At 41.4% G+C, this 11048-nt stretch overlaps 1 protein-coding gene across 1 annotated transcript; it reads right to left on the reverse strand.

Annotated features, from left to right (window-relative positions):
* Window positions 1–6413: 6413 nt before the first annotated feature.
* LOC139713372 (uncharacterized) lies at window positions 6414–9516 on the reverse strand. Its single transcript, XM_071625109.1, has 4 exons — window positions 9397–9516; window positions 7943–8415; window positions 7493–7675; window positions 6414–6785 (listed from the first exon to the last, which is right to left on the reverse strand). Exons 2-4 carry the CDS (start codon window positions 8412–8414, stop codon window positions 6484–6486), a joined length of 957 nt encoding a protein of 318 aa, XP_071481210.1. The 5' UTR covers window position 8415; window positions 9397–9516; the 3' UTR covers window positions 6414–6483.
* Between the last annotated feature and the right edge of the window lie 1532 nt (window positions 9517–11048).

The following is an 11048-nucleotide window of genomic DNA, read 5'->3' on the forward strand; positions in this document are numbered from 1 at the left end:
GTTATTAATGCCAGTCATTTCTTGCAAATGTCATGAACAGAAGTATGAAAAATAGACCATACGTTTGTGGGTGGAATAGCTTTTGTTTTTCTCGTATGTCATTGAAGGCAATCCAGAATCTTAGATAGTTTGGGCCAATGCCTTCTTTTTGCATTGTATATACATGTGCAAATGTCGCGTTTGATGTAAATATGTATAGATTTTAAATCTCTTGAGGAATAGGGAGATTTTAAATCACTGTGGAGAATGGATATTTAACTCATTTGTGGCAATTACCGCCGTTGACAACTTACTGCTTAATGGTGCTTCCTTGCAAATTTGTATTTACCAGTATTTTTTTAATTGTGGAAAATGTGATCCTTAACATATTTATATTAGATTTAATCATTGTATATGCTGACTGATGTATGAAGAAATTTGTTCACCTTGGTTGAGTGATGCAAAATTAGACTTTGTTTCAATGTAAGTGTATGTACTGTAAGCTGAGAATATTCAGGACTTGAATATGTGATTTCAAGCAGGCATTAAATTTCACATCAGATCTCGTTTCAGGACAATCATTGATCTTCTGATTTAGTAGTTTCATAACGACAAGGAATTAAGCTGCTACCGCACTGTCGTTTAATCCATTGTCTGCCGGCATGTGGCGAAGCCTGTACAAAGTCTATGGGGATTTCAAAGTCTGGTTGGGAAGGGATTAATGGTCACTGCCAAGGTTAAAAATAATGCATTAAGGTTGAGGTACTGGGATACTAAGCCTTAAATATGTATTTGATTATGTTTCCACGTTATCAAATTGATTGCAACAGATTGGATTGCATCTGCTGCAAAGGTTATATCCAACACATTGGACATATCTATCTGATATATGTATATGCTGTGAGGAGAAGAGCTACAATTGTATATTTGTTCAGTGTACTGTCAAATTAGAACTTTTTGCGTACTTGCGAGGACTTTGTTATAACGGGAGTCCACTGTAATTGATTTGTTCATAACTTCTCCATGATCAGATAACTCTACAAGCAATTGGGAGTTTTATAGCAAATTTTGTGCATTGCAAGCACATGTACTGTATAAGCCGTTATTTTTGCGAATGGGGAAGTCACAGACATTTTCGTGAGATGCTGTTCTCGCGAATTGACACCAAGGCTTATTGTAAATACGCTATTACCCTCGCGCATGGCGATTTTTTCATGTGTTAAGTTCTCGGTCGTACTGTGATACACAAAATTTGTGAAAATGAAACCCGTGTGAAAGTAACAGCTTATACATTATACCATTTTTTAATTTGTGTAATAATTTCAACTCAAATCTACAAATTTTAACAGAAATAATGATGGAATATTTGAGGAATATTTATTGGAAATATTAACAGTGAAAATGTTATATGAATTGTCTTTGTGCTCGTAGTGTTAACTTTTATAAAGGCTGTACCGTTTTCTGTGGCTAGAATAAAGGCATATTATTTATTACGTTGTGCTCCTCCTGTGGTGATTTTGCACTTTGTTTGAGAGCATCAATGATTGTACACAATGTGTGCCTTTTTTTTCAGTGAAATGGTAATGTTCTCTTGATGTATATGTATGTATATATATGTATGTATATGTATATATATATATATATATATATATATATATATATATATATATACAGTGTACACACACACACATATATATATATTGTAATGAAATGAGGTGAGAGCACTGAAGTTGGTGTCTCTGGTACGTCTGGTTAGGACGTAGGGGGCGTGCGGTGACCCCATGACCGTATGAGTTTCGATGGGGGTCACGGGTCGCACGTGGTTATACTCTCGCTCGGGTAGAAGGAGCGAGGAGTGGTGAGCTGACGCTCGTCGGGGGCGGACGTGTCCGCGGAGTCCCCCCGTGGTTTTGTAGTGTATTGTACACTAAAGTCTTGTAACGCTGTGTGTATCGGCCATTCGTGCGGCGATACAGTGGTGCATCGTGTCAGGCGACTGGTCCTGACGGGTAGCCGGATTGGCGAGTACGGTAATAAAGTTCTTCTTCGCACGCACTTCGATTGTCTTCTCGGTGAATTATTGATGCTTTCTCTACGTGATGATGCGATATGATGTGATCGTTGTGAGTCCGAGTGAGGTGTCCGCGAACATACCCAATAAAGATCCCACAATAACTGGAGAAATCTGGTTATATTACATTGGTGGCAGCGGTGGGATGGGTTTCGTGGACCAGGTGACTGCTAAATCATGTTAATGTAAAATTGTTTTGCATTAATAAATTAGAGGAGAGAGGATTTATCCGGCAGTGCTATAGTAGTGCCCTCGTTACGAATGCCTACTATACATTTCATTGCCTGCAGGGTGAGGCTGGATCAGTAAATACATCTTGCATAATTTCGTCGTGCAGGGAAGGGCGCCTGCAGGGAAGGGCGCCTGCAAGGAAGGGCGCCTGCAGGGAAGGGCGCCTTCAGTGAAGGGCGCCTGCCTGCAGTTGAAAGGCGCCTGCAGTGAAAGGCGCCTGCAGGTGAAGGGCGCTTGCAGGTGAAAGGCGCCTGCTTATTAAACTGTGTTAGACTCTACGCCTGAAGAAGATAGAGAGAGAACAGCGCCTGTCAAGAGGACTCTATAGCGCCTGCAGTGCCAGCGGTGCCTTATGGTTGAATGCCCGCTATGCCTGCACGTTCATCTGTCAATTCCGACGTCACGATGTCGAAGTTGTTGTTTGAGAGGCAGAAGTCTGCGCCGGAAGAAAAAAACCAATAGGACCCCACTTGTGGAGAAGAAAGAGCGCCTGCAGTGCCAGTAGTGCCATCACATTGAATGCCTGCTATGCCTACAGTGCCATTAGTAGTGCCATCACATTGAATGCCTGCTATGCCTGCACAAGCATGAGTTCACGATCAGACTGAAATTCTGTTCGCTGGTGCATTTTAATGCAATTCTGCATAGCTACGCATCATGGCAATGAAAATGACAAGGTCCGTTCCTGGTTGTATGAAGGTTGTCGGTCGTGACCTGCCGAAAACAAGAGAAAACATCGGAAAGAAAAGCGTTATGCACGTGGATCGAATGAAACAGTGCTTTGGCGAGCCGTTGTTGCAGTCGTGGATCGAGGCTGGTGGAGGTATTGATGCTCCTTTGCAGGAGCCGGATCGTCATGTCCTCCTGGCACCATGCACCTCGGAAGTTCCTCAACGAAGCTGCAGACGTTCGACCAGAGTCTGACCCTATCGATTCGCACACCGGCAAAGATGAATCCATTTCTCCGACGTTTTCCATACTGATCTCCGACGCAATCAACCAAGGAAGCGAAACTCTCCTCAGCGATACGATGACTCGTATCAGGGATGCTGGGTAGAGCGCCAGGTGATTGTAGTGACTCGTGTACAGCCGCAACTTAATGTATATAATGTAGGAAACTGCGGGATCCCTGCAATAGGTGCACCATACCTGCAACGCCATGTGCTACTTCGACAGGTTGAACCAGCAGTGACGTATTGTCATATCTGTCATGTGGTCTGCGAGATGACTTACGATAAGGATATCTGGTACACCAAGTGGGACGGCGCAAGGAATTCTCCGGAGATGCTATGGTTGGAGTGCAGGACGGGAACCCCTAGCGGAAGGCGCAACGACTTATGACGCTATCCAGTGTTCTATTTGTCTTTAAAATGTGGACTGCTATTAAGAGAGCTTTGTTTATTTCTTTTGTGTGTGTGTGTGTAAATACGTGTAAATACAATGTAAACTATCGGAAAAGCTATACTTTTGAAAGGTAACTTCTGCATTCGTTGTTTAAGCTAGGCGGGAGACAATGATGCATAGGCCTAGTGATAAATACCTCGCTTGTTCAGTAATGATGCGGTTTTCACATCTTTTTTTTTGTGTTTATTAAGTTATGTAAATATATGTAAATGCAAAGTTGCGAACCAGTGTTTCGCGTATGTATGTCATACACTCGGTTGTTTTAGCGTGTAAGAATAGGTAAATGTGCTTACGCTAATCTGTGAAGTTTACGTAAAAATGTTGTTCTAGCGTTTATTGTTTATGTTTCTGTTTGTGTGGGATACGGGATTGTAGTATCCGGTTTCGGTCATGTCATTATTTATGTAAAGCCCGAGTTGCCCTAGTCAAGGGACTGACTAGTCTTAGGGAGGGGCTGTGTAATGAAATGAGGTGAGAGCACTGAAGTTGGTGTCTCTGGTACGTCTGGTTAGGACGTAGGGGGCGTGCGGTGACCCCATGACCGTATGAGTTTCGATGGGGGTCACGGGTCGCACGTGGTTATACTCTCGCTCGGGTAGAAGGAGCGAGGAGTGGTGAGCTGACGCTCGTCGGGGGCGGACGTGTCCGCGGAGTCCCCCCGTGGTTTTGTAGTGTATTGTACACTAAAGTCTTGTAACGCTGTGTGTATCGGCCATTCGTGCGGCGATACAGTGGTGCATCGTGTCAGGCGACTGGTCCTGACGGGTAGCCGGATTGGCGAGTACGGTAATAAAGTTCTTCTTCGCACGCACTTCGATTGTCTTCTCGGTGAATTATTGATGCTTTCTCTACGTGATGATGCGATATGATGTGATCGTTGTGAGTCCGAGTGAGGTGTCCGCGAACATACCCAATAAAGATCCCACAATAACTGGAGAAATCTGGTTATATTACAATATATATATATATATATACAGTGTACACACACAAACACACATACAATACATTTGTAGAACATGCTTATAGGGGATGGTTAGTAACTGATCAGTAGGAATCAGTAGGTGTTTTCACATCAGCCCGATGTTTCGAAGTAGCGCGCTATTTTCTGACTTGGGAAGTAAAAAAATCTCTCGAGCTTGGATTTTTATTGGGCTGATGTGAAAACGCCTAGTGAGAGCACTGGGGATGATTGTTCGCATCCTTGTGGTATTCATTTAAGATACGTTGTGTGAAAATTATTTGCTTCAGAATGGTCTCATATTTAAGTAACGTGCACTTTAATGTCTCCAGGCTAGCATGCCTGTACAGTGACGGGGCGATCGTTAATGGCCTCTGGAAACATTGAACTGCACATTGCTTGAATATGAGACCATTCTGAAGCAAATAATTTTCACACAACAATAGATACAATGTATATAATGTACTCTTAAATGAATGCCACAAGGATTGGAACAATCATCCCCCAGCATTCCCACTGATTCCCACTGATCAGTTACTAGCCATCCCCTTTATACAGTGTATGTTCATTGATGTTTGTATTTTTGTGCGCGTGTGTGTTTCCATGTGCATGCAAGACTGATTGTCTTTTAATTTGCTATAATTTATAATTTGGTTGATACATTTTGCACTGATGTGTAAGTAGTTGGTACACACACCACACACACACATGTACATGTATATATGTACAATAACGATTATCAAACCATGTGCACATCATATATCAATGAAATCTAGTAGTCGCAATAAAAGCCATAAAACTAGCCATTTCACATTTTGGAAGCAGAGTTCGCATTCAAAGTAATCACAAATTTACAATTCTACTCATTATGGTGAACCAACGAGAATAAGACCACAGACCCTCAATAATCAAGATCTAGTCATACTTGCATATCAAGGCAGTGGCAATAACTTGCTTCATAGACAAATCTCGAGGAGATTGAAATCAATTTTCAGCCCCACAACAATTCTGAGGAAAAGACCATGTGCATGTGAAACTAATTGGCAATATCTCTCTTTTACAGATGTATTTGAGGGGATCATGACCTAAAAACATATAATTTGTTGAAGTGTGGTAGATTTTCAGCAGAAATCATTTGGGTTATATAATCTAAACCCCACACATCAAATATGGAAACGGGTGTCTCCTGTATGACAGAAAGGAAAATCTCGGTGATTTTCTCAACCCACATGTCCTGATACATGTCACATGGAATAACTTAAGGATTTTTCTTACAACAGGTCTTGATTATACACAGTTGGCTTTTCACACCTCTCTGTAAAAGTTTATGCATAATACATACTCGAAAGTCTTGCAGAACAAATGCAAGCTCCGTCATGCTCATCAAAACCTGAAAATAGTCTGGGGCGTTGAGATGACAATTAGTTGCATACACACAGCATTTTATTCATGGCAATGACAATTATTTTCACCTGCAGGATAAGTAGAATATGCTACAAACACTCTTGAATTAAAAAGACAGACATCCAAAAAGCCTTCAAAATCAAAATCGCCAATCCAAACTAGTTTGAGCTGGACACACCTCATGTGAGCTTCACGAAATCATGGAGGTCAAGACATGGAGAGTGACTGAGTTTGTTCCTATGGAAATCAGGACTTCTTCACAAGGCCTTTTTGTCTGAATGTCCAATTTCAAGCACCTGAATTTTATTAAGGGAAGTACAGGGTAATGCTGGGTACACCATTTGATACAGCAAGCTGTTTGCCATATGCAGTAAGATAGAATCAATGTTTGTATCCTGAGTCTCTGTCGCCATGGAGATTGGCATCCTCAGTGAGGTCATCCCAGGTCACAGCTCAGCATACCAAACATCTTCTGGAGGGGAAATCCCGGATCTCCTCGGCTGAACATCCTCACCCGCTCGCCGATCTGCTCCATCCGCAGGTCGGTGGTCAGGATCCGGGTGAAGGACGGATTTGAGAGGGGCGAGTCCACGTACACCGGCTCCTGGGGGATGTTGTTCAACAGGGCCAAGAGCAGGACCTGGGCCACAGCGGTGTTACGGCAGTAGAGGGGAGCTATGCGGTGGTGGCCAATTTTGTGTAACTGCCGAAGGACTCCGTATCCCAGAACTGTGTCACCTTCAAAATGATGAAGAAGAGCAGAAATGAGATAAAGAATTCACCTACATTCCTGGTCAAGAGAAGGCATATCCTCATCTACATTAATGATTGACAGGGTGACAAAAGCACTAGGTTGCAAAGACCCTTATATGCATACTGCAGGACTGCACACTAACCCATTTTTTCTACTGGTCCAACCTGTCTGTCAGATCAGTACGAACCTAGTTTCTCATTTCTTTTATTGGTTAATTCCTAAAAAGTTACTGGTCCGACAGTGATTTCTACTGGTCAGGGACAGTCGGACCAGTGCCAGTGAGCAATATTGCATGCTGGGAGCAGAAGATTTTGTTCATATGATAGCCTGTAGGCTGACAAAGATGTACAGAACATTTTCTTTCACACAGATACCCATTATCACTTAGACAATTTATTCCCCATTTTTTTTTTCTACGCAGTTCAAAGAGAAGAATATTACAATGTCTCCATCTCAATGATTGAAACACTTGTCAGAGAAGATTACAAGTCCTTTCTACACATCTAAAAATTTGTCACATTTACTCTAAACAATTACCACTCAAGATCCCATGAAAGGAACATTCTATAATATTCCTTTTGACATTTTCAGATGGTGTGTCATCAATTCAAGCCACAGTAAGTTGATGTCTCTACGATACAACCATGCTGCATTACAAATGAGTTCTTTACTTTGCATGGCAGCCTCTAACCTTCACTGAGAGCATAGGAGTGCCCTGTCGGAGGTTTGACGTTGGCCCACTTGTACAGGAACTTCATCCTCTCCAGGCCAAACAGGTCTTCATCAAAGTAGGCCACCTTGCTGAACGGCATCTCAGTTATGCGCCTGACTATGTTAGTGGATTGCATCTCTGGAAGCAGAGCAACGCCCACACCTTAGAGAGAAAAAAAAAATCAAATTCAAGCTGTTCAAGGATATTAGAAACATCAAACATCATTTTTAAAAACAACACATACAAAAGCAAGAAATTATCATTCTGGGTATGCAACATTTATACAGAAATGTTTGCCCTAAATAGTGATGAACCATGTTAATAAATTATGTGCACTTAAGCCATGGCAAAACCTTTCCTTAAATATTTCCTTGACATAAAGTACAGCACTCTCTTTAGTACAAAGTGGTACATGTAAAATGAGGGCACCTTTGAAGCACCCGTTTCTCCACACTTCTTGGAATCCAAGCTGCTCGCACTTTTCCACATCGGCAGCATCGACCTCTATCCCTACATTCCTGTCACCTAGGTGAGACATTGCAGCTGTCCATAGGGCCTCTTCCACACCCAAGTCCTTGGCTGAATCTACAGCATGATAAAATCCTATATAGCCCAGCTTGTCTGTCCATCGCACAGCCCCTATGGTTCCAACAATGTCTCCGTTATCATCCAACGCCACGAAGAAGCCTTCTGGGTCAATTTGGTGCAGCTGCTTCAAGTCCTCACTGGTGAGCCTGGCGCCCTCACGTGTTTGACTGATGGCAAGGCTTGCACATTCCTTATGATGCAGTGTGCGAACTTTGAACCCACTGCCACTGTCTGTTGACAGACATCGCCCACCTATAACTCTGGCGGTGCCCTGTGCTGCTTGCCTACCCAGCAACCTCAGCACCAGTTCCATCCTGTGTATGACAGAAGAAACATCATCAGACAGAGGTCATAGATTGATTACATAAAAATACATACAAAGGACTATGAACATTTACGAAATACATTTCTCTGAGTCATGGCTGTCTTGTTTGGGCTGAAGGAGCCCCCCAGGGTTAAAGCTAACTAAGACTATCAAGCATTATTGACATGATAAATATTGTATTTAAGCTGTTATTTTCGTAGACAGATATTTTTACGAATGAGATTGGGGACATTTTTGCAAGATGTTGATTTCATGAACTGACATCGAGGCTTTCCTGAGTGCACTATTAATCATTATCCTAGTGCATGGCATGGCGACATTTTCACGTGTTAAATTCACGGTCCACCAGTGATTCGTGAAATTTGCGAAAGCTAAACCCTCTTGAAAATAACAGCTTATCATACAGTATCCACATGCAGCTCTGGAGGCAGCATTTAGCACATCTCCGGGTCTGACAAAATGCACTGTTCCCCCATTCTGAATTCTTCACGTAAAATGCTGTATGAGCCTTGAGCTTGGGGTTCTTCATGCTGCTTTTTTTCTATTATTATCCTGGTTTATTAAGTCACCATTCCACTGCCATTCATTTCATCAGTGTATTTCTATTAAACTACACACATTTCTTTGAGACATGGCAATTGAAGATTTCAATGGTAGATCTCACCACAGTTAACACAACAGTTCCTGTAATGTAACAATATGGAGCGAGAGCGCGAGCACCCGCCCGGCCGGCCTGGTCTCTGGGCCTGGCTGGGGTTAATATGGTTATATATGGTAAAATTTACTACTGGTAGATCCTATATTTAATTGCCTTGCTTTATTACACGCAAAAAAGGAGAAGATTTTGTTAAAACATCATTCACAAGAAATATCAACATTAACGGAGCTCTCTCTAGAGGGAGCACATGACAATGTTCTATGCTAAGTTTCACATGCGTGCAAAACAATTTGGAAACATCAATTTACTCACGTCGGACTAACGGAGGGTATAGCCTCGCACTTCCCCCAACTTCACAAAGTAGAAAGAAATGGTTAAAGTCAGGTCACACAGTATTTGTTCCTACACTATTGCCTAACAGTTGATAGAGACTGATAATGAAACGATGATCTTTCATGCTGAAAAAGAAGGAGAGGATAAACAAGACAAGCTCGCTCCCGCTCCGGGCAGCCGGGCACATAAGAGCACACGTGTGATTCCACCGCGGCTTACCGGTTGATGCAGCGTACCGGTCGTCCGTCGAAAGGGAGCAGGCAGCAGGCAGGCCAACCAGGGAGGAGGACTGGTGGGAGAGAATAATTTTTCGCCAGCTAGCGGCTCTCCCCTCCCCCCCCTCGTCCGATTGCAGCCCCCACCCCCTCCCATTTTCGCTAAAAAAAAAAAAAAAAGAAAGAAAAAAAAAAGAAAAAAAAAGGGGGGGATGAAAACAACAACAACATTGATTTTATGTTTTTCTGTCATGTATGCTGAATGTCACATGAGTTAGTTGGTATCTATTCCTTTTTTATTTGACTCACATTATTTTGTATTTTTGTATTTCTGAGTATGTTTATGGTAAGCCTGTGCTTTAAATTTTATAATGGTCAATAAATAGCATACTGCGTGCAAAGATTTAGTATTGGTGCATTTTTCCATGTACAGTATTTTTTTTTGTGTGTGTGTGTTATTTGTGTCTTTCCTTGTATGTGAAATCTTAGTGATCTCTCTCTCTCTCTTGTTAAAATCATGATTGATATTTACTTCTTGCTTGGAATGTTTTATTTGACATAATTTTTGTTCTTTGTGATTTCTTTTAGCACTAATAACTTCAACCTTCTATTTATAGTGACATTTACTTTTTGAAATGTTCATTTGTTTATTTGATAACTTGTCTGTGTAGGTTTTATTTCATATTGTTTTTTATTTGTATTTTGATGATGATCCAACTTGTTTTAGTTGCATGGCCTAACTGAACAGCCCTGGCCGATAGTACTGTGAATGAACAAAAGGAATGAATAAATGAACCTAGATGTGGAATATACAACCAAGACTTCAAATGGCCATCAGTGTACCCAACTTATCCCCACCTTGTATATATCTCTGTACAAAAGTATGTCTTATTGTTAATTATTACTCGAGTAACATCAACATTTTCAATATATCTGTATACTGAATGGTGCCTACTGGTATCTCAATATCTATCCAAGCCTTTACAATTTCAAAATAAGAGGAGGTGCTCTTACATATGTTGTGACAGATTAATGAAAATCACATATGAAAATCAATCTATCTCAACTGTTTTAAAACTTTGGTTGAAATACAATTTCCACCCCTCTTTTCTCCGTACACTAAATTTGTCTTTTAAACACACAATATGTTTGTGCCTTAACAAAAAGCCAAACATTTGTCATAATTAAGCCCCAAATCTCATAGTCTTGATCTAGATGATGTTCATCTAAACGGATCTTTGCCATTCCATAAAACTTCAAAGGAGTTTTTTTTTTCCACTTCTAAAAATACCCAATGAGGGACAAGAAGCTACTTCAAGTGATTTGATGTAAATTAATTTTGACAAGATGACAGTTTTCGTTAGCTGGAATGTTCCTGTAAGTGTTAAATCTCTCTCTTTCCACCAATTGTCTTTT

The sequence above is a fragment of the Diadema antillarum genome, unplaced genomic scaffold (assembly GCF_040938485.1).
Source record: "Diadema antillarum isolate AM-2024a unplaced genomic scaffold, OU_Dant_1.0 seq00001954_RagTag, whole genome shotgun sequence".
In the NCBI taxonomy this organism is placed as follows: domain Eukaryota; kingdom Metazoa; phylum Echinodermata; class Echinoidea; order Diadematoida; family Diadematidae; genus Diadema; species Diadema antillarum.

Excerpts from the sequence above, each read along its gene's own strand:
- LOC139713372 (XM_071625109.1), bottom strand. The coding sequence starts at position 8,414 with ATGGAACTGGTGCTGAGGTTGCTGGGTAGGCAAGCAGCACAGGGCACC. Across the intron at positions 7,676-7,942 it reads GAGAAACGGGTGCTTCAAAG|GTGTGGGCGTTGCTCTGCTT; the intron begins GTGCCCTCATTT and ends TTTCTCTCTAAG. Across the intron at positions 6,786-7,492 it reads CTCCTATGCTCTCAGTGAAG|GTGACACAGTTCTGGGATAC; the intron begins GTTAGAGGCTGC and ends ATCATTTTGAAG.